Source organism: Hibiscus syriacus, unplaced genomic scaffold (genome assembly GCF_006381635.1).
Source record: "Hibiscus syriacus cultivar Baekdansim isolate YM2019G1 unplaced genomic scaffold, ASM638163v2 tig00002841_pilon, whole genome shotgun sequence".
In the NCBI taxonomy this organism is placed as follows: domain Eukaryota; kingdom Viridiplantae; phylum Streptophyta; class Magnoliopsida; order Malvales; family Malvaceae; genus Hibiscus; species Hibiscus syriacus.
In genome coordinates this window covers 800600-824809 of record NW_024061948.1, presented here as the reverse complement: position 1 = coordinate 824809, position 24210 = coordinate 800600, and the positions used below count along the sequence as shown (strand labels likewise).

The following is a 24210-nucleotide window of genomic DNA, read 5'->3' as shown; positions in this document are numbered from 1 at the left end:
TTTGCAAGTTTTAAAAGTTGGGGACCTAAATTCAAGTGCCTGAAAAGTTCAATGACCATTTATATAATTTACCCTAATTTTCTAACAATGGTTTAAGTTGGGGGACCATATTGTAAACGGAATAAATGTTGAAGGATTGTATTGTAAGTTTTAAAAGTTGAAGGACCTAAATGCAAGCTTCAGAAATGTTCAGTGACCATTACTATACTTTACCCTTATTTTTATTACGATCAAATTATGATAGATGATTTAGTTGGAGAAGGATAGGAATTAGGAGGGAACGGAAGCATAGTGTTTTTGTTTTTTCTTTCCCTCTTTTCCCAACTGCCACGCGTTGATGCCATAAGCACCTCATAATTATATAATTCCACCCTTATCCTTAATAGTAGTTTCATGTATTCGTCTTAAAATTTAAATCTTTTATTTAATTAATTATTTTATTAATTATATCTATTTTATAATTTTATCAATATTTAAATGTATTTCTAAATCCCTCACATACGCAATCACCTCTCTCCCTCATTGTGCTGCCGAGTGCCAACACCACTACCACTTCGTTGCACGACAGCCAAAGCTGCGTTTCATTTCCTTCGTATAATTGTATCACACGTCATTCCAACCGTTCCCCCACACCTCCATTATTATCAGGACAAATTATATTATTCATTATTCAATTATATTTTTACTCTTATTTTAATCATTAAAATTTATAAATTTTAAATTTTATCCCTTAACTTTCAAATGATTCCTATTTTGATCACTGTATAATGACATAGATTATTTTATTAATATTTTTCTATAACACGTAAATTTTATTAGTATTTAATATCATGTAGGATTTAAAATAAAAAATTATCATACCCTAATTTCAATCCCAAACCTTAATATACAAACCATAATCTTCAAATTCCAATCTAAAAACCTCAAACACTAATCTTCATTATAACAAATTGTACCTTTATCGATTGCACCCTCACTGAACCTAAACCAGAAATCAAATTAAAAACATTATAAACTTCAATTTCCAGTCTAAAAACCTGAACCTGTGTTATAAAAACATTAATAAAATACATCACAACATTAAAAATATTAATAAAAATCAAAACGATTATAAAATGAATAATTTAAAGTTTGAGTGATTAAATTAAAAAAATTTAAACTTCAATAATCAAAATAAGAGTGAGAAAACAGTTGAGTAAATGAGTATAGTTTAACCTTATTATTATTATTAACTTAGTGGAAATAATACATATTTCTTTTCTTTTCCTATAATTTCATCTATGAACTTAGAATTTCCTTGGGGCTTTTATCTTGTTTTGGGATGAATTAAGGTAAGTGTTTCTTCGTTTTGTTTTGTCTTGATCATCCTTTTCGTATGCTCTTTTACCGCCTCTGTTGTTGTTTGCATGGAAAATCAGATGAGAAGTAAATAAATTTTGATGTTTTAAGTTTCTGATGATGAAGATGACATAAAGTTCATGTTTTTCGTTTCTGGTTATATTTCTTTTTCTTCAGTGATTTCGATTTTGGTTGGATTTATGTGTCTCTCAGGAAGAAAAAAAACCAATCTTTATCAATAATGAATTTATAGCAATCTAATTAATTTTTGTTGATTCAATTGTTTTTGCTGTGAATAAAGTGTTGTTCTTCTCTTTGCGCGTGTCCCGTTCTCTTCTCCAATCCTCAAACTCAGAAACCCCTTTTTATTTGATCCCAAGTGGACACTTATATTCAATATAGAAGTCTTGCTTTCATGGAGTTTAAACTATGGAACCACAAGAGCGAGAGAGAAATGTATGAGAATTTTGCAGAGCTGTAGCCTGTATGCCATTATCAAGGCAACAGAGAAGCTTGAGAAGGCTTATGTGAGGGACATTATCTCATCATCCGAATGCGAGACTGAGTGCCGAAAGCTTATTGCCCATTTCAAAACCTTGGCTTCCACACTCGAAGACACTGCCCCTAGCATTGAACGCTTTGCAGATACATATAAAATGGACTGCCCTGCTGCTATTAATCATCTAGTGTCATCCGGTGTGGCCGCCACTGTGGAGCAACATGCAGCAGCAGCTGCCTCTGCTGCCAGTGTGGTGGAATGTGTGCAGAATTTTATTACTGCCATGGATTCATTGGAACTTAACATGGTGGGGGTTGATCAAGTGTATCCATTGTTGTCCAATAAGTCTAGTATTTTGCCACCTGATTTCGAGGGGAAGATAAAGATGAAGGAATGGATTTCAAGGTTGGCTAAGATGGGGGCGGCAGGTGATTTGACAGAGCAACAAGCTAGGCAGCTCCACTTTGACTTGGAATCTCCATGCAATTCATTTATGGAAGCTTTGGCTAATGCTGGTACTTGAAACTCTAGAAGTAATCCAATATGCCATTTTCTGTTTAGTGCTTCAATCTGGTGGATTACCGGTAATGTCTCAAACGGATATTTAAGTGGTAACATTGTATTCATTTTGAGAGTTCTTGGATTGTTTAAGCTCAAGATGCTACTGTGCCCTGATTGTCATTATATTAGAATGGATATGCACTTTGGTTTGGTTTTTGTAATATTAATATATTCATTCGTCTTGATTGTTTGTCTTGTATATAAGCTGTTTATCCAACATATAGCACAAAGTTTTGAAGTCTGGTGTAGTTCCACTCAAGCGCCGGCATCATTTTTCTTAGATGAATAAGCGTGCATGTGAAATATCATTCGAAAAGGGTTGTCAAATAAGCTTTCCATAACTGCAGGTATGTTCTGATTGGCTGCATTGGATCTTTGTTAACCTTCAAGCTTTCTCTTTATGATTTTGAGTCTTTCAAGAACATGTGCCACATGGATGTTCATCCGTAGTTGTTTCATGGTCTTTGCATTCGTAGTTTTGAAATCTGGTGTAGTTCCACTGGAGCGCTGGCATCGTTTTTCTTAGATGAATAAGCACGTCAGGGAAATATCATTCGAAAAAGGGTTGTCAAACAAGCTTCCATAAGTGCAGGTATGTTTCGATTAGCTGCAGTGAATAAGAACACGAACGACATTGATGCTCATTCGTAGTTTTTTTTTTTTGTATGCCTTTCTTGTCAACTTATTCGAAGATTGTTTTTAATATCAACATCTCCTTTCCATCTTCAATGTTGTGTAGGTATGTCTTTGTCATCAGGTTTGTGTATTGTTCTCAAATCCACTTCCTTGGATTGCTACTTTTCCTAATATTTATGAAGTTGATCAAGCTATGTATGAACTAATCTGGTGAATTTTCTTTTCAAGATACACTGTTTGGGTTAAAAGAAAAGAAAAGAAAAAACAATGGCCTATTGAACAGCCTACATTGATTGGAACCCAAAGCTTTCAGTTTGCTGCATGGAAGAGGAGTAGGAAGATGAAGCAACACTGCAGTTGTCAAAGGCTCGGGCTGTCGAAAACAGGGATGGACCGAAGGCTGCAGTTGTCAAAGGCTTGGGCTGTCGAAAACAGGGATGGACCGAAGGCTGCAGTTGTCAAAGGCTTGGGCTGTTGAAGATAGGGATGACCTGAATTTTGAAAATTTCAAATTCTCACGTAGTTTATATTTTTTTTATTGAATATCTAATTTTACACTCCTGAAATTTTATTATTTTGCATCCCTGAAATTTTGTCATTTCGCGCCCTGTAATCTAATTCATGCACCATTGAAAATAAATTTAAATTTTAAAATAAAATTCCGAATTCAAACTCTTGTAATTCAAAAACTATAGTTATTTGATCCGTTATTGCTATTTAAGCTCTAACAAGTGATCTCCGTAGTAAATGAATTATTGTTATCTTTTTGAGGTATTGGTTTGAGCAGAAGAATACTAGAGGCATGAGAAAAAATTCAAAGAAATTCTATTAAAATGAAATTTTATCAAACCGTTTTGTTTTTCTAGAATTTTTAAGAATTTTTCCCATTACACGTGGCAATTTTCATTTGGTCATTTCTTAAGTGAAAAAAGAGACGATATATAGTGATAAATGAAATAATAGTACAAGCAATTTAAAAGTACTTTTAAGATTAGAAACAATTTTAGAATTATAAATAATAATATTAAAAAAAGTATTTTTTCAACTCAAACATAAAAATTAAAAAAATATATTTTTAATTTTGTGTTTTAAAAAAATATTTTTTGAGTCAAAAGTATAGTTTTAATATTTTTATTAGTCTAGAATTATTACAACGTAATATATGTTTAAAAGACTATCAATTATTTGACAATGAACGCTCAAACACCCCTACAAATGTAATGTTCAAACCTGATATCTTTAAAGATAATAACCATCCTTTTAACTATATTGAGGTCATTTGGTTCGTGCTAATTTTAATATTCCTTTGCTATAATATGGTGTGGTTGTTTTATAATTTATAAATTTATAATTTTTTATCAAGATATAATTATATTACTATTATATTATGCATGTTTTTAAAAAATTACATCTCATCATGCCAATTTTTTTGGATAAAATTTATATATTTTCATGAAACATGTATAATCATTATAAACTTATTTATTAACAAAAATATTATTTATATTTTTCTCTTAATTTAAATAAATATATTTTATATATTATAATATTAAAATTTTAAATATAATCTAAATACATGTTAATTAATTTATAATATTATATCTAAAATTATCATTTATCTTTTCAGCAACTCATATTAACAATAATATTAAACACTTAAATCTTAAATCAAAATTTTCAACAAAAAAAAAATCAAAAATTTCAAAACCCTTAAATTCATAAAAATTATTCAGGGGCTAAACTAATAATTAAATGATAGTGTAGGGGCCAAAAGAAGTATTAAATCATAGAATAAAGACAAGGCCAAGCCCAGAAAGGATGGATAAAAATAGTTGAAGTGATATTGAATCTTCTTAGGCCCATTGAGGTTGGCGCGGATCTATTCTTCTTCTTCTTCTTCTTCCTCTGGCGCCGCTAAGTTTTACCAAACTGACAGGAGGTGAATGAAGGTTGGGCAATTGAAAACGCATCCGAGTTTTGATCGGTAATTAGAAGGGAAACATCAATGAGACAATGCATTCAAGATCTTCTCTTCTTCGCCTTCGTCTTCCTATTCCTATTCTATCATTCACCGCCTTCGCTCGTTAGCCTCTCCAACGCTCTCTTTTTTTCACCTTCTCTCTTTATATACATATCTCCATGTCCAGGTTCACCTCTTTAACCTTCTCTCTAGTTTTAGAATTCTCTAATGATCACCTGCATTAATGAATTTCACAATGAATTATTAGATTAAAAGGCTGAGCTTCTTGCAAAATCTGTTTCCATTAGCTTTTTATGTCGAGTTTGATGGATTAAAGAATTATCGGTGCTATTCTGTCTGAAATTAACAATTGGAGTCTGAATATTTGCCTTTTCTGCGTAAGAAAGTTATAATTGCTTATAAGGTTTTATAGAATTTGCTTGGTAAATGATGCGAGAATTATTGGAATGCAGACTTTTGACATTTGCAAATATTAGGAAAGCTGCAGCATCTGCTACTTCAACCCCAACAAGGAGCCATTCAGAATTTAGCAAGTATGGACCAGTCGTTACTATCGGGCTGCGATTACTGCAGTATAGAGTATACTCCCATTGTAGGTTCAACATTGGAGGACAGGCTCCATTGTTTTTGCATAATACCAAGGAGGAGATATCTCGAGGTTCTTTTTCTAGGTACCGTTCCTTCCTTTCTGCAAGTAGTGCTGTGACTCATAATGCCCAAGTTGCTTGGAAAAAGCTCACGCGAAAATGTTCTTCTAGTTGTCATACGCTCCCCTGCATGAGCAGGATTGCTCAAGCAGTCAGCTTAGCTTTGTTCCGCTCACATTTGATAGTTCCTGGTATTTTTGGATTGGGATGCGGACGATTGGCATTGGCACAAAGGAAGGTAGTAGAGACAGATTATTTCCTATCACCGAATTCTTTGTATATTCGTGCACAAGATGGGCATGCATTTGTTTCATCAATACTACTTTCAGTGATGGAAGTTGTTATCTTGCTAGTGAGGGCTCTGTATCTTGGTGTTTTGTTCTCTCCGAGCATAATAATGGCACCATTTGCCGACTCTTGTGGCCTCCAGTTCAGGAAAATGTGGCTTGAGGTTGTGCATCGCACACTCGAAACAGCAGGTCCAGCGTTCATAAAATGGGGTCAATGGGCAGCAACACGACCTGATCTCTTCCCGAAAGATCTATGCACCAAGCTTTCTGAGCTTCACAGCAAAGCTCCTGAACACAGCTTTGCCTACACAAAGAAAACTATTGAGAGAGCATTTGGACGCAAGCTTTCTGAAATTTTTGAAGGTTTCGAAGAGGAACCTGTGGCTTCAGGAAGTATAGCTCAGATACACCGGGCTTCTTTGAGGTTCCGCTATCCTGGTAAACGGGTCAAGCCCATGTTAGTTGCGGTAAAGGTTAGACATCCTGGTGTTGGTGAATCGATTAGGAGAGATTTTATTATTATCAACTCGGTGGCAAAATTATCAAATTTCATTCCAACTCTTAACTGGTTGAGATTGGATGAAAGTGTCCAGCAGTTTGCTGTTTTCATGATGTCTCAAGTTGATCTTGCCAGGGAAGCGGCAAATTTGAACCGTTTTATATATAATTTCCGAAGCTGGAAAGATGTCTCTTTTCCCAAGCCAGTGTATCCACTTGTGCACCCTGCTGTTTTAGTGGAAACATATGAACAAGGGGAAAGTGTTGCACACTATGTTGATGGATTTGAAGGACATGACAGGATTAAGACCAAGCTTGCTCATATTGGAACTCATGCACTTTTAAAGATGCTTTTGGTAGGTAACTACTTTTACTTGGTTTTCTTATGCTTCTGGAGGGGGGTGGGGGGAATATTGATTTCTACTTGATGATGCTTGATTCCTGTTTCCCATTGTCTTGTTTCTTTGAAATATAAGAGTTCAGTGTGGTTCGAGTAATCAAAAGATTCCTTTTTTCTTTCAGGTGGACAACTTCATTCATGCTGACATGCATCCTGGAAATATCCTTGTTCGAGTGTCTCAGAGCAAGTCTTCTCGAAAACAGCTCTTTAAATCAAAGCCTCATGTTATTTTCCTTGATGTAGGCATGACTGCTGAACTTTCTAAGAGTGATCGTTTGAACTTATTGGAATTTTTTAAGGCTGTTGCCCGAAGGGATGGCCAGACTGCTGCTGAGTGTACACTTAGAATATCACATCGACAAAACTGCCCGAACCCAAAGGCTTTTATTGAGGTGATGTAAATAGATAAAATCCAAACTGTGCTAAAAGCTTTCAGGGCAGTGAGGAACTTGGAAAATGCTTTCTTTGTTATCTTGTTATTTTCCCATTTAGTCAACCTGTCCAGAATGCTTTTTCTATTCACCCTTTCTCTATGTCCGTCATTTTAGGCAAATGCTTAATGGTGTATCTCTATATGTGTGTTCATCTTCTGCTTGATTGTCTAATACCGTGTTTCGACAGGAAGTAGATGAAGCATTCACTTTTTGGGGTACTCCAGAGGGTGATCTAGTCCATCCGGCTGAATGCATGGAACAACTGCTTGAGAAAGTAAGGCGTCATAAAGTCAATATTGATGGCAACGTATGCACTGTGTTGGTCACAATGTTGGTTCTTGAGGTAACTTCTCTATTTGACGAGAGTGCAAACATTCATTTCGAATCTTTGACCGATCACTCAAGATGTCTTTTTTCGACTCCAACTCCCTTTGTCTTTTGCTGCCCTTTTATCTCCTAGGATGGAAGTCCTTGTCAGTGTGTTTACTCTTGTTCATACGTAGTAGGGTTATATTTTCTTGACTAGTTGAGCCTGGAGGATAGAATCGGGATCGTTTCGTAATAGTCCTAGGGCTGAAATGCCTTTATAATATGAAGAGAAACGTAGTCAATGTAATCGTTATTGAATTCGATATCATGTTCGGATGCTTGTAGGGTTGGCAAAGGAAATTAGATCCCGGATATAACGTGATGCAAACGCTACAGACATTGCTACTCAGAGCGGACTGGGCAAAATCTCTTTCCTACACCATTGATGGGCTGATGGCTCCATGAAACATGGATGCATGGCGCCGTGCTCTGGAGATGTTAAGGTTCATGTGTTGCTGTTTCTAGAAAACAAATTTTGATAGGGGCAAAACACTAGAATATATACCAGTGTTGAAAAAGCATTTCATATCGAGATTTTTGAGCTAATCTGAAATTTCATCCTTAGTGTAATTACTTCACTTTCAACAATTGTCATTGCTGTTATATTTATTATATCTTACTCCCCCATAACTCGCAAAACAAAACAGGGAAAAGGGGAAATAAAGTGTAAAAAACTATTTTTTTTCACTAGTATGAGTTATGATTACAAGGTTGTTTATGTTCAAAATATTTCTTAATCATTAACGATGCACGCATACACATTATAGATGAAACTGTTTATAGATGAAACTGTTTGAATTCAAGACCTCTAAAGAAAACAACATTCTCTTTAAACATTGAGATCATGTGATGAGTTTTCTTAAATTCAACTTGCTCTAAGAATAGTTACTGTTTTTAATATTTGGATCAGTTTACATTAAGGTTATTTGATGAGTTTTCTTTAAACATTCTCTTTAATCATTAGTTGATTTAATATTTGGATTCAACTCGCTCTAAGAAAATAATTATTGTTTTTTTCCTTGTATTCTCATATTTTTTTAATTAATCATAAATTTAATGATTAATAAAAATATATCATTAATAATAATAGTAATTTAATTTTAAAAGATATATTCAGTGAGTTTGATCAACTTATTCACTTGTGTCGCAACCATCTTTCGATTAGGCCCCGGAATTGGGTTTCGACTTGAAAATTGTGGATTGGAGTCGTCACTGATCATTTATTTAAAATAAATGGGTTGATCGGATACCCTATTTCTTACTTGATTTGCATCTTTCCAAAGATGTTTCGGGTTCGGGAGTCGGTTACGGTCAATGAAGGATTAGCACCCTTGAAACGCCCTTTCGGTACTACGTAATTTCCAGTTGTCTTTGATTAAGAAAATTACAAATTAAATTAAAAGGTAAAATTTGATCCGAATTACTTACTCTTAATGAGTTTACGGAAATACCCTTAAAAATAAGATGTTAAAAGAAAATAATAATAATAATAAAAGAAAGTAACAAAACTAAAGAGTAAACCAAGGAAATAAATGAAACCAATAATAATAAACAAAAAATAATTTGATGAAACAAAAAAAATAAAATGAAATTGAATAAAATAAAATAAATGAAGATAAAATATATATACAAAAAGAATAAAAAAGGTAAAGTATTTTTTTAAAAAAGAAAAATAATAATAAGAGCAAAGAAACTAAAAATATAATGAAAATAAATAAATAGTATAAATAAAATATATATATATATATATATATATATATATATATATATATAAATGTATAATAAAATAAATAATAAATAGTAATAATAATAAATAAATGAAAAATAAATATACATATAATATTAACTAAAAATAGTAATCATAGAAATATAAAATAAAATGAAGTAAGAATATATATATATAACGTTAGGAAAATATAGTAAAAAAATCATAAATAAGTAAACATAGATAAAAAATAATATATATATATATATAATAGGAAAATAATATAATATAACGCAAAAAAATAAAAAAAAAAGAGAACTATAATAAATAAAAAAAATGTAATTAAATATATATATATATATATATATATATATATATACATATAAATAATAAGGGTTAAATTAAAATAAAAAATGAATTAGGGATCGAAATTAAAAGCCAATTGAAGAAAAAAAGAATCTGCGTGTATTTAAAATCAGGGGGACCGAAATGGGCATACTGTAGAGGCAAAACACACGGATCCACACGACCCGTTTATAAAAATCCGAATAATTTTTTTTTAAAAAAAGCCTCGAGGGCTAGATCTACAAAAATAGATCTCGAAAATGCCCCCGTTCATTGGCCAAAAACACTTCTCTCGGTTTTCTTTCGAATCAAAACACAGCAAGGATAAGGAAAAATAACATGCGAAAGTATGAACTTTACCTTTCAAAATATAAATGCTTTGAAAAATGGCTACGAGTTGCTTGTAATTTTTTGCTTGGTATTTTGTATATATCTTCTAAATGTGTTATAATAGTGAGTTACAATGACTATTTATAATGCTTGTGGATCCTATCTTTAGGAGTTTAAATAATAGTAGAACTCTATCCTATTTTTAGGAGTTTGAATCCTAGCAAAATTATATCTTATTTTTAGGAGTTTGAATCCTAGTAGGACGAAAATGTGTGTTGACAGCTGCCCCTCTTTGCCCATAGTCGTGTAACGGGGATAGGGCAAAGATTAAAAGACACACTTTTCGTTCAGTGTAGTTGAAAATTGACTCTGATGTTTCAATAACTCCCTGTCGAATTGAGTTACGAATGACTCCTCCATCGTGAAGTCGAGTTCATCTTGAAATGATATGAAATTGAAGCCGTAGTTCGGAATTTGAATCAGCACGCGGCTTCCCGTTGCCCTTCAGTCTTCTTCTCGGTTTAAAGACCTTGGATCGGAATCGAACTCAAAAATCTTCATTGACAAATAGCTTTTTCTTGACTTAAGCTATGCTGCTTGAAAATGGTTGCTTGTCACTCAGGCACGGCTAACCCAGGTCCTCTTATCGACTTGAAAACCTCGACTGCAACCGGAAAGTAGTGCAATTGATGTGTCATCGAGCTGAATGAAATCGAACTCGAAAATTTTGATGGCAGATAACCCTTTTAGCCTTGAGTTATGCTGTAAATGATGTGCCTTGGAGCTGAGCGTAGTCGAACTCGAAGGTCTTTGTTGAGAGATAATCCTTCTTTGAGTTGGATATCCCTCGTCGTGAAGTTGAAATCCAATCTAAAGATAGATGATGCTTGTGTGCACGATTCCCTTCGTCGTGAAGTTGAAACCGCGGGTGGCCCATTCGTCGTGAAGTTGAGCCTGGAATTGGATATCCTTCATCGTGAAGTTGAAATCCAAGTAAGTAGCATTGTTCCGAGTCCAATATCCTCCATCGTGAAGTTGAAATTGGCTCTGGAATCGGGAAATTGTTTGTTGACAACCAACCGTCCCTTCATTGTGAAGTTGAACTTGTGTTGTCTCGAGTCCAATATCCTTTGTTGTGAAGTTGAAATTGGCTCCGAAATTGGGAAATTGTTTGTTGACAACCAGCGGTCCCTTCGTCGTGAAGTTGAACTTGCGTTGTCTCGAGTCCAATATCCTTCACTGTGAAGTTGAAATTGGCTCTAAAATTGGGAAGTTGTTTGTTGACAACTAGCGGTCCCTTCGTCGTGAAGTTGAACTTGCGTTGTCTGGAGTCCAATATCCTTCGTTGTGAAGTTGAAATTGGCTCTGAAATTGAGAAGTTGTTTGTTGACAACCAGCGGTCCCTTCGTCATGAAGTTGAACTTGCGTTGTCTGGAGTCCAATATCCTTCGTTGTGAAGTTGAAATTGACTCCGAAATTGGGAAATTGTTTGTTGACAACCAACGGTCCCTTCGTCGTGAAGTTGAACTTACATTGTCTGGAGTCCAATATCTTTCGTTGTGAAGTTGAAATTGGCTCTGAAATTGGGAAATTGTTTGTTGACAACCAGCGGTCCCTTCGTCGTGAAGTTGAACTTACGTTGTCTGGAGTCTAATATCCTTCGCTGTGAAGTTGAAATTGGCTCTGAAATTGGGAAGTTTTTTGTTGACAACCAGCGGTCCCTTCGTCGTGAAGTTGAACTTGCGTTGTCTGGAGTCCAATATCCTTCGTTGTGAAGTTGAAATTAGCTCTGAAATTGAGAAGTTTTTTGTTGACAACCAGTGGTCCCTTCATCGTGAAGTTGAACTTGTGTTGTCTGGAGTCCAATATCCTTCGCTGTGAAGTTGAAATTGGCTCTGAAATTGGGAAGTTGTTTATTGACAACCAGCGGTCCCTTCGTCATAAAGTTGAACTTGAGTTGTCTTGAGTCCAATATCCTTCGCTGTGAAGTTGAAATTGGCTCTAAAATTTGAAATTGTTTATTGACAACCATCGGTCTCTTCGTCGTGAAGTTGAACTTGCGTTGTATGGAGTCCAATATCCTTCGTTGTGAAGTTGAAATTGGTTCTGAAATTGAGAAGTTGTTTGTTGACAACCAGCGGTCTTTTCGTCGTGAAGTTGAACTTGTGTTGTCTGGAGTCCAATATCCTTCGATGTGAAGTTGAAATTGGCTTTGAATTTGGGAAGTTGTTTGTTGACAACCAGTCGTCCCTTCGTTGTGAAGTTGAACTTGTGTTGTCTCGAGTGGCACGTTATCCTCCGTCGTGGAGTTGAAATCGCGGATAGCCACTTCGTTGTGAAGTTGAGCCTTAACTTGAATATCCTTTGTCGTGAAGTTGAAACCCAAGTATTGTATGTTGCGGGTGGACACAATTCCCTTCGCCGTGAAGTTGAAACCGTGGAGACCCCTTTATTGTGAAGTTTGGCTTCGAGCTAGATATCCTTTGTCGTGAAGTTGAAATCCACTCTCGAGCAAATTGTGTTGTTTCGAGAGAAACTTTCAATCTGTCGAGTTGGTCGAAGTGTAGCTTATTGCTGTTGAGTTAAGCAACCAACATGATTCTTTAAATGTGCTTTTGAATCGAGTATCCTTCGTCTTGAAGTTGAAACTTGACTCTAAAAGCTGTAAAAAATTATGTATGTGGAAAATGATAAATATGATGCTCTAAAATATATGCATAAGATGCATGTAACATGAATTGGTTATATTTTATCTCCTGAAAAAGGTCTGATAATTTGCATTAGGATGTTGAATCCCCAAATGATGCCCCAATATCCAAAAATGCCCCAATATTTGATGTTGAATCTCCAAAGATGCCCCAAATGTTCCTCATTTCTTGCTTCAGCATTGATTCTGAGCATGAGTTTTGTGTCTAAGAGTCACATGTCATTTACCAAGATCCACTCTAGAGAGACTGTTTTGTTTGAAAAAAAAATGTTTTTCTTTCTCTTTTATTTTCAAAGTTATGAAAATATCAATAAAGAGTTTCGAAAAATGTTTAATCAAAAGTTTTGAAAATATTGTCTCTTTCACGGTTTTACAATTGAGACGAATCATAAAACTAGAGTTCATTGGATATCAAATGTTTAATTACAATGTTAATCCTTCAATAAATTATAGCTATTTGACACGTGCCAAGATCAAAGCTATCTTTGGGAAATGGTTAAGTAAGGAAATGATAAAAAGGTCTCAGGTTATTGTGTTTGGTCAAAGGTTTGGCATTTGATGCTCAAAGGTTTGATGGGGTAGCTTGCATGCTCCTCTACTGGAAGTGTTCTCCGACTCCCAGCTTTCATAGTCACATTTGGATTGTGCGATGCCTTATCAAGGAATTTGTGTGATCGCCTCAGTTGCACAATTTTTATATTTGTGTCATCCTCCTTTGGTTTCAAGACGTTATTCAAGATTTACGTCTTGAACCCCCCCTTTGTTATTTTTCTCTACCATGCATTAATTACATTGTTTTTTGCAAACAAAGATTAATCCTGATGGGCGGGATGAAATCTGAAGATATTCTCTTTTGTTTAGAAATCCATGTATGATTAGAAGGGACTTTAAGGCACGTAATGTAGCCAGGGTTCATGGTTATGAAAGAAAATGATAAATAGGCCCAAACAAGTGTTTCAGGGTGTTGAACCAATGATCAATTCATTCTGATGCCTTCAATCTTGCTCAAAATGTTTCTCTCTCTTGATGCTCTATGATCTTCGAGTGAAGTGATTCAGTGATTCGAGAATGATTGTGCTTGATCAATCTCATAGTTTGAAGCTTGATGTACCATTTGTCTTTAGGGAATCTTTGCATGTGCTTTTTTGTCCCTTTTTCTTTTGATTTTTGTTCTTTCTTTTTTTTTTGTTTTCTTCTTTTTTGCTTCTTTGCTTTTTTATTTTTACCCTTTTTGTTATGATTGAATCTTCACACTTGGCATTTGGTTCACCTTTTGGTATCTCATCTGAATCAATGTCTTCGCTCATGTGAGCATATTTCTTCCACCTTGCCCCCCAGTGTGGAGGGTGATCCTTGGTTAGGGTTGAATCAGAAGAAAAATACTACATGCTCAAAAGGGGACACAAGGGATATATTTTTTCTCATGTTTTGAAGGGATAAAGAAAGAAAGTCGTTCATCATTTCATGATTAATTCTATTCACATGAAAACAATGTAATTAATGTATGATAGAATTATTTTGAATGAATCCTTCTTCTTTTTTCCCAGATGTGTCAATATTCAGGCTCCCCACGAGATGCCCCAAGTTGGTTCTTTAGAAGAATGCTCATGTTAAAATGAACAACTCAATGCCTTGGGTTTTAATGGTAAGAAAGGTTATTTTTTAGTCTAAAAAAGATAGTGGTGTGATCTTATTGACTCAAAGAAAGGTATGAGTGCATCAAAAAGATAAAGGCAATGTTCAAGAATTTCAAAAGGGGGTAATGTCAAAATTTCGTCTTTTGGTAATGACCACGAGTTGTTTTGGGCAAAGAATCAAGGTATTTTATTCTGGGGTTTGAGACAGGGTAAGAAAGGTCTAATCTTTCCATATGTCAAAAATCTATAATTCTTGAAGAATTAAAATAATCATTAATTCATTTAATATTCGAAGAACTAAAGATTAAAATTTGTTCAATTGCTCCACCTTAGAAAGCAGCATAAATTCAATCATTCAAAAGATTAAGCAAACATGAAAGATCAAAGACGTGTTCAAACAAAACAATCCTCTAAGTGCAAATGGTATATGCCATGCCCCATTCTTCGGCAAGCGCCTTACAATTTTCAGAGGAATGTTTGGGGCTTCTTATGTGGTAACAGCTTCAACATCGTAGCCCTTAGGATATGGGGATTCTTTTCTTAGATCATTCTGGCAGGCTTTATCCTACAATCAGCTGATCAAGCTCCCACTGTATTGTTTTCAGTTTTTTTTCTTTTGATGTTACAATCTTGCTTCCATGTGGTGTCATGTGGTTAAAACCACTTCATCAAATCCTCCATGAAGAAATTTCATGTTTATGAAAATGCTTAAAAATGAAATGTAGATGCACAACGCAAAATAAAAAAAATGCATGAAATGTTCGAGGCATTGATCCAGAAAAATGCCCATTATTATAAATAATCCTTATTTCGACAAAAATATTTTATCTTGTAAGAGACATAAAAACAATCAAATGTACATTCGAACTAAATCCTCTATACCCCGAACAACTTCCAGCATGTTGACAAGTCTATTGTTTTCATCTGTCACTGGTTGTATGCCTTGTTGGACCACTCCAGCTTCCCTTGCCAGGCCGTGTAGATGGCAAGATGCCTTCTGTAATTGATCCAGGAAATCTCGGATGACTGTGTCTCTAGCCTTCACCCTTTGTTGTGATTGGTCCCAAAGGAAACGCCACTGCAAACCCCCGTCGAAGGGCACTATCTGAAGCTCACTCGCTTGCTTTTTGAAGCTATTATTTGACCATCTTTCTCATGTTGTTTCTCCAGATCAGCCATTTGGATTCTCAGGCGTTGGATTCTTAGGAGTTATCCTTGACTTTATCTTGGTACCCCTTTCTCAAGTCTTCAAACTCAAAATAGACTCTTTTCTGCTCCCTTTCTAGTTTGTCTGCTCTATCTTTATGAGAACCGACATCTAGTTTCCATTGATAACGTTCAACTTCAAGTTCCTTAACTCTCTGTTTCAGCTCATTATTCACAGCTTCAAACTCTGCCTTGACTATCTCAAGTTTAGAAGGGACAGGCCTGAGATATTCCGGTCCGGGTGTCTTCACAGTCTGGCATCGGGATGCTATCATTCTTTCTCAATCTTCGCCACTCCATATAATCTGGAGTAAGCATATCTCTGACAGCCACGACATCCATCCGGGATACTTTCTTCCATAACTCGGCTGCCTCTTTGATCCTCTTCTTATAACTGTCACCGTGATACACAAACTCTGATGTAGATAATCCGTATGTTGCTGGGATAAACTGACGTGCCCATACTGTCTAAGTGCCAACAACGGAGCATACCAACTGCACCCCAAAGTCCAAGTAAGGTCATAGTGTCAGAATCCCCAAATCAGAAAAGAACGTCACTGAGGAACAACCAGGGGGCTCTCCAAGTAATATCCCGGTCCTGAAGATGAGTGAAGACCTTCATCCATTCTTCTTTCGAAGCGCCTTCATGCCATTTCATAGTGATGAACTCTCCCAATGGTGAATAGGTAGTGCTGAATCGGCGGTAGGCAACACCGTTAGTCTTCCAGAAGTGGCTGTGAATCCAGACTTGTAGGAGCTGAACACATCCAATGAACCTTCCTCCACCAGTTCTTCTGCAATGATTAAGAGACCGAAAGGTCTCGGCTAAGATGGTCGGCGCTGGGTTGACTCGCCTTGGAAGTTGTTCAAATAGTTCTACTACGGCTGCGTCGATGCACCCCAAGGTCTTCGGAAAGATAATCAAACCGTACAGACCCAGTGCAAAAAGATCTATAGTCTTCCATTCATCAGGGTGGTTCTTCATTAGTTGCTTTATATGGATCCACTCGATTCCTTCCCCGCTACCTTTGTATCGGAGTCGATCAGTCACCCACTTTTCTTCAACCCCTGCAATCTTGGCCAGTCCATTCTTAAAAGGATAACCCTTGATATGTTTGATATATGCCTTCTCTAGTCTGATGCTTTCGCAGTGCAGTAGTGTGGTATACTCTTCAATAGTGGGCACCATGTCCTCTCGGTTATAGGTGAAGCAACTATATCCCGGGTTCTAGAATTGAATCAGTGCTCGGAGCAGGGGCTCATCAGTCTTGACATGAAGTAAGAGGGCAATATCACCATATTGTTGGCTGAACTTCTACTTTCTAACATTCTTCCAGTTGTCCCAAATGTTTCGCAACTCTTGGACATCATTCTGTTTCAGGCTGACAGAGGCATAGCTAACCAGCTCTGACACGTAGTTCCCCTGAAAACTATCTCCCTTCTCTTTCTGAGTCATCTCAGACCATAGTCGTGCCTCGGCGTTCTTAATCTCTTGTATTACAACACCTTTATCCATTAATTCAGATTATTTTGTGTATAACAAACGCTTTTTAAAGATCAATAGCATCTTGTTATGATGCAAATGCTAAAAAAACAAACACAAGGCAGAAATATTAGTAAAATAAATAAATAAATAACTGACGAAAGGAAAAAAAAAGACATGGTTAAGGTAAAAATATCCTAGGTTTCGGAAATATGGTTTCAAGGTAGGCTCTAATTCTCCATGGTCTTCCAGTTTAGGTTCTAAAAACGGTACCCGAGTTCTCCTTGCCGGTGCCCCCTTAGGCTTACCGATGCCCCATTGGGCTTGCCAGACCCTTAGTCCTAAACCCTTCACAGGCTTGTGTGAACTAAGTTAAACTCGAGGGGACACATTCCCTTATACCCGCAAGGTGAATAAATTCACACGAAGACATAAGGTATATGAATCCCGAAGGCTACTTGCTAGGCCCGCACGGTGAATAAATTCACACGAAGGCGTCGCTTTCACCCCTACTTAAAATAGGGTTTAGAGCTCGGGTATAGAGCCTTAGATGAAAAAAAAACTTTGAAGGCTGAAATCATGAGAAAACAATTAGTCCAACTATTTACTCGAAAATATAATCAAAACTAAGTAAAAAGGATCGAAATATTATCTTAAAATTTAAACTTACCCTTTTCGTTAAAAAGACAACTGGAAATTACCTTAGCCTTACTCACTTACATGTGTCCCCAGCGGAGTCGCCAAGCTGTCGCAACCGTCTTTCGGTTGGGCCCCGAAATTGAGTTTCGACTTGAAAAATGTGGATTGGAGTCGCCACCGATCATTTATTTAAAACAAATGGATTGATCGGATACCCTATTTCTTACCTGATCTGCGTCTTTCCAAAGATGTGTCGGGTTCGGGAGTCGGTTACGGTCAAGGAAGGATTAGCACCCTTGAACCGCCCTTTCGGTACTACGTAATTTCCAGTTGTCTTTGATTAAAAAATTGCAAGTTAAATTAAAAGGTAAAATTTGATCAGAATTACTTACTCTTAATGAGTTTACGGAAATACCCTTAAAAAATAAGATGTTAAAAGAAAATAATAATAATAAAAGAAAGTAACAAAACTAAAGAGTAAACCAATGAAATAAATGAAACCAATAATAATAAACATAAAATAATTGGATGAAACAAAAAAAAATGAAATTGAATAAAATAAAATAAAATAAATGAAGATAAAATATATATACAAAAAGAATAAAAAAGGTAAAGTGTTTTTTAAAAAAGAAAAAAACAAAGAAACTAAAAATATAATGAAAATAAATAAATAGTATAAATAAAATAATATATATATATATATATATAATATAAATACTAAATAGTAATAATAATAATAATAATAAATGAAAAATAAATATACATATAATATTTACTAAAAAAATAGTAATCATAGAAATATAAAATAAAATGAAGTAAGAATATATATATATATATATATATATATAATAGAAAAATAATATAATATAACGCAAAAAAAAGAAAAAAAGAAAACTATAATAAATAAATAAAATATATATATATATATATATATATATATACATATAAATAATAAGGGTTAAATTAAAACAAAAAATGAATTAGGGGTCGAAATTAAAAGTCAATCAAAGAAAAAAAAGAATTTGCTTGTATTTAAAATCAGGGGACCGAAATGGGCATACTGTAGAGGCAAAACACACGGATCTACACGACCCGTTTATAAAAATTTGAATAGTTTTTCAAAAAACACAAGCCTCGGGGGCTAGATCTACAAAAATAGATCTCGAAAACGCCCATGTTCATTGGCCAAAAACACTTCTTTCGGTTTTCTTTCGAATCAAAACACAACAAGGGTAAGGAAAAATAACATGCGAAAGTATGAACATTACCTTTCAAAATATAAATGCTTCGAAAAATGACTACGAGTTGCTTGTAATTTTTTGCTTGGTATCTCGTATCTCGTATATCTTTTCTGAATGTGTTACAATAGTGAGTTACAATGACTATTTATAATGCTTGTGGATCTCATCTTTAGGAGTTTAAATAATAGTAGAACTCTATCCTATTTTTAGGAGTTTGAATCCTAGCAAAATTCTATCATATTTTTAGGAGTTTGAATCCTAGTAGGACGAAAAGGTGTGTTGACAACTTGTAAATTAATTTAAGAATTTACTTGTATTTTTTTTTAATTTTGACGTCTTTAAAAAGAGTTGTATTGTGAATTCATTTACAAGTTTATTCAAAAAAAAATTAATTAAGCTAAAGGTGATTACAAAATATTATTTGTTTTAAATACTCTCAACCAATTAACAATAAACGTTCAATCAATCTTACAGTCGCTAGTGCTTGAACACATGACTTCTGGGAACAACAACGATTCCCTTAATTACTTAGGTAAGTTGATTCATGTTATTATTAAATTCAATCAATTCTAATAAAAATATATATTTATTTAAGTTATATTTTTAAAATTATTATTTCAAACTTAACACAAATTAATTTAAATATGTGGCCAACCTAAAATTTTATTATAAATTTAATATTCATAATTTAGGTCTTGAAAAGTAAACTAAATGCATATTGCTTAACTAAATTTAATTTATATTATTATTTTATACATAAATTCTTAAACAAAGAGAGTTAATTGCATCATTTGTCCTCAAATAATAAATCTCATTTTAAATTGATCCTTAAACTTTTGAATATTTCAAATTCATATTCAAACTATGACTCTCATTCTAAATTAGTCCTTAAACTTTTAAACATTATACTTTCATCCCTAAACTATGACTCTCATTCTAAATTAGTCCTTAAACTTTTAAATGTTATACTTTCATACCTAAACTATGAGCCTCTTTATAAATTAGTTCTCAAACTTTTGAATGTGCCGATTTCATCCCCAAATTCATCCTAATATGTAATTAGTTTCAACAACACTTTAACCTAATTTCTTGTTTTTGTTTTCAAACATCTAATAATATAAATTCGCCTAATGATTTTATTAACAAGGGATGTGATCAGTATATATGTATAGTTTTGGATGAAATTGGAATGTTTTAAAAGTTTGGGGACCAATTTAAAATGAAGATCATAGTTTGGGTATTAAATTGAAATGTTCAGATGTTTGAGCACTAATTTAGAATGTTAATCATAGTTTAAGGATGAAACTAGAACATTTAAAAGTTTAAAGACCAATTTAAAATGATGGTCATACATTGAGGACATGTAATGCAATTAACTCTAAAATATATATATACAAGAACACCGGATCTATTATCTCGTATAGTTACAAGAGTCAATCCATTTTACATATACTAAAAGAGAATCTGATCACTTGGTCGAATTTGAATTATGTGTTTTATATATAATCTTGTTGGCTTAATGCATTTTTTACTCCCTAATGTTATCTGTATTTTCAATTTGATACCTAATATTTTTTTTATCAATAATGCCCCTAACGTTTATTAAAATTACCAATTTCACTTTAAAATCGTTAACTCCATTAAAACTACTTGAATCAATAATGAATCAATAATAGTATGACACATTACACTATTTTTATTTAACCATTGAAATTCCGCATGCAATATGTTCCACACTATTTTTATTTGACCACTGAAATTCCACGAGCGCTATAGAGACCAATATGAACCAAACGACTTCAATAATTAGAGAGATAATTATTATCTCTAAAAGTTATAGGTTAGAGCACGACATCTGCATAAGTGATTGGACGTTCGTTGTCAAATGATTAAATTTTTTTTAATAAACACTACCTCGTAATCACCTTAAATTAAGAAAAAAAATTCTTAGAAATTTTTTTTCATCAAATTATTAATTCCCATCATAAACAATCATAAGTGATTTCATATTCAAACAATTTGATTTTCCTGAAATTCTTTTAAAATGAAATGAAAACACAAAACTCAGTTACCCGACTGCACAAAGACCAATTACCATCTGCTATCAAAATTAGTAGCCATTTATCCGCGGCCTAGGACTTGGACCCATCAGCCGAGAAAACGGTATCTGGGTCTGCCCCAGACTTCCCCTTTGCCCACCATATTCATCGTCTATCTTCTGATCAGAGAATGATTTTGAAAAGGCCTGCGCAAGTTCCACCGCTGATGTAACTTTTCCGTAGCGTAACCCGGGAGACTGAGTAGATACTGGTTTAATATTCTCTGCAGGCTTACGCCAGGTCTCGGGTGAAGGCTGCCTCTCCTTTGCTGCTGCTGCTGCTGCAGCCTTTCAGTTTCCCGGCCATTCCGCCGGTTTCTCCTCTGCATATCAACTCTGCAGTTGTCATCACGATGGTTCCTCTCGTGTTTTTTTCCACCTCTCTGATCAACAGGATTATTCTCGACTCTTTCACCATGGGGAAGAGCTTTTTCAGTCATCGGAACATTATGTTTGACCCTTCGCGTAACAGTAACGACATCTTACTATTAAGGTTTAGGAAAATTGGTGAACAAAACCATAATGGGAAACGCAAAATGTCCTAGAATGCATTAAATAAAGGAAATCACTACCTCTCAAGATGTTGAACTGGCCCGTGATTGCTATCATCTATCCCTCTCTCCTTCAGAACCTGAGAAGTGAACCAGCAATCCTATCAGGTATCATGATGAAAATCACTAAAAAGTATCACAATAACAAGTGTGAAGCTATAATAACAATAACGTGATTAAAAAAATCCAATAAGACGCGAGATATTCACTCACCAGTTCTCGTGGGCGAGCACCACCAAACATCGAATTCCTGCATTGATGACAGCTAAGTAGTTATCTAATGCGAGGATTCTCAAGAAAATAAACTAAAAAATCTCATTCATTCCAAGATAAAAGGTAAGGATGTGCAAACAAAATATCGGTCCATTATATGCTGCCTCTCATTAGCTAAAAGGTAAGATGCATATGGTTTCACGTTCAAATTCACTAATAATAGAAGAGTTTTGCACGGAAAATAGGTGAAAAATAAATTTAAAGACATGTAAAATTGCATTATCATGTTCAAATTAACTAACAATTGACGAGTTTTGCATGGCAAATAAATTCTTCCTCTTTCCGTTGTGCATAAGACTGTGATACACATCTACAGAGCAACATTAACTCAAAGTCTAGAAACATACTGACCTTTCCTTCTTGATGTCCCCTTCTAATAGTTCGTTGAGATGCGAAAATGGCTTTAAATTAAGCTTCGGACGATCCACTGTCTGGTTCCAACTCTCACTACCAGCTAGACAAGGTTTTGAAGTATACACATGTGCATTGTTACCAATTCCAGCACGAGTAAGGACAGATTCACTCTGGCGCTGGTGCCCCTATTTCAAGAAATTATCATTATTAGAGGTAAACTAAATTAAAAGAATGCTAACTTCAATTCTATGGCTTACGAACTATACCTGCTTAGGTTCAACAACAGGTGATTTTGGACCATCTAATGGCTTAGTCCGGGGTTGTAACTTCAACTTGGGTCGTTCAGATGCTTCTAGCAGCATTGGTGGTGATGACAGCAATTCATAACCATCTAGTTTTCCATCTGAATGAGTTGATCCAACTCCTTCACCATGGATCATTGATTTATTTTCTTTAACTTCCAAATAATTAAGATTATGGTTCCTCCCATAGTCAGGTAACTCCTTTCTACCACCATGAATTCCTTCGTCAATATTCAATCCCTTTTCTACATGCCTTGGCAATGTTACATCCGAATACTCCCTACCACAGGCACTACTCATTCTGCTGTACATTTTATCACCGTAACCCTGGGAGGGCAAACCATTTTCCAGTTCCGAATGTTTACTAACTTCGACATCTTTCTGAGTTTGAAGGGACTGCTTTGACTGCCATCGACCCGAAGAAACCTTTTCAAAAGCACTAGCATGAGCCAACTTCGAGGCAGCACTTTGCTCAGACCAGGCCGATTGTACAGGCTCCAGGTCACTTAATGTCACCTCCTTCCTAGATGTCCAAGCATTAGGGTACGACCCCGAAGCAGCCTGTCCGGCATTCCACCCCGAAGTCTGAGAACTCAAACCAATATGTGCAGCTTCAGACACTCTACCAGGGTATGAATGCCCCCCTCCACTTGACAATGGAGACACCGGAGATGATCCATATCGACCTGAAACCCTACCCGAAAAAGCAGACTCCAGCTTGAGCTCCACATGTCTAGCCGGAACCTGAAAACTCTCATCACTAACAGTTCTACGCGGAGCAGAAACCCCATCTAACGGCGTTCTTTCATCCTCATCAAAATTTCGACCAATATGCACTGAATTGGTCAGAAATGGGGTTTTATTATCCAAATGCCTAGTTGCAGGAGACGAACTGGGCCGGGCACGATGATCTGCCCGGCTCATGGAGTTTCCCCACAACGTTGCCCTATCATAACCTGAACGATCGTAAGGCCTAATAATCCTGTTCCTATCAAATTCAATAAAAAGAAAAATGAAATATCAATAACTAGTGTTCCACTAGCAGCTACATTGGCTTTCAGATCTAATATCAAACGACTCAAAATTAACATTTTGGATTATACCAGGAAATGCATAAATCAAAGAATAAAGGGGGGAAAAGAGAGAAAAGATTGATCAAATTAAGAAGAAACTGAAAATTAGGAACATACACGCCAGGGGCAGAAGGGAGAGGGAGATCAGTAGGGATTGAACCGCCATGAAAATCTTTTAAAGTCATAGTGTTTCCACTGAAAGCCTTCTTCTTCGACATTTTTCTTTCCTTGGTATCTTCTTTGTCTCAAATTCTCTTTCTTTTCCTCTCTCTCTCTCTCGAGATAATTATATTAATAAAAGAATTTGTATATACAAATAGAAAACGAACAAAAATATAGAGGAACCCCCAAATGCAAAAGAAGCTCAAGAATGGCGGAAGGGGCGGCGGGGGTTGCCTCCTAGTTACAGTCGCAGGCCCTCCTTCTTTCTCGACTAGACCAAACAAAAAGTTAACCACTCTCTCTCTTCCTCTTTCAATTTCTCTTGATCTCCCTGGTTCTGGGTTCTGATCTTTGCTTTGCTTTCTTTCAGCATCAAATCAAGGGTTTGAGCAATTCAATTGCAAGATTACAACCAAAAAATTCATGTTGGGCTTTTCTACTGTGAAAAATA

At 35.2% G+C, this 24210-nt stretch overlaps 2 protein-coding genes and 1 pseudogene across 5 annotated transcripts; 2 read left to right on the top strand and 1 right to left on the bottom strand.

The window, feature by feature from the left end:
• Nucleotides 1-1267: 1267 nt before the first annotated feature.
• Nucleotides 1268-2636, top strand: LOC120158935 (annotated as a pseudogene).
• Nucleotides 2637-4976: 2340 nt separating this feature from the next.
• LOC120158911 (probable serine/threonine-protein kinase abkC) lies at nucleotides 4977-9401 on the top strand. 3 transcript variants are annotated; one of them, XM_039169652.1, is made up of 7 exons: nucleotides 4977-5181; nucleotides 5468-6014; nucleotides 6093-6806; nucleotides 6973-7242; nucleotides 7472-7627; nucleotides 7939-8054; nucleotides 9381-9401. In XM_039169652.1, exons 1-7 carry the CDS (start codon nucleotides 5174-5176, stop codon nucleotides 9382-9384), a joined length of 1815 nt encoding a protein of 604 aa, XP_039025583.1. In that variant the 5' UTR covers nucleotides 4977-5173; the 3' UTR covers nucleotides 9385-9401. The 3 variants fall into 3 exon arrangements, with proteins under 3 accessions (XP_039025583.1, XP_039025575.1, XP_039025581.1); XM_039169644.1 differs by having other exon boundaries at nucleotides 5468-6806; XM_039169650.1 differs by lacking the exon at nucleotides 9381-9401 and having other exon boundaries at nucleotides 5468-6806; nucleotides 7939-8173.
• Nucleotides 9402-20920: 11519 nt separating this feature from the next.
• On the bottom strand, nucleotides 20921-24157 carry LOC120158896. Of its 2 annotated transcripts, none has more exons than XM_039169629.1 (6): nucleotides 23715-24157; nucleotides 22489-23512; nucleotides 22220-22407; nucleotides 21809-21845; nucleotides 21617-21675; nucleotides 20921-21503 (listed from the first exon to the last, which is right to left on the bottom strand). In XM_039169629.1, the coding sequence occupies exons 1-6, from the start codon at nucleotides 23813-23815 to the stop codon at nucleotides 21158-21160; spliced, it is 1755 nt and encodes a 584-aa protein (XP_039025560.1). In that variant the 5' UTR covers nucleotides 23816-24157; the 3' UTR covers nucleotides 20921-21157. The 2 variants fall into 2 exon arrangements, with proteins under 2 accessions (XP_039025560.1, XP_039025568.1); XM_039169637.1 differs by having other exon boundaries at nucleotides 22489-23506; nucleotides 23715-24155.
• Nucleotides 24158-24210: the final 53 nt, after the last annotated feature.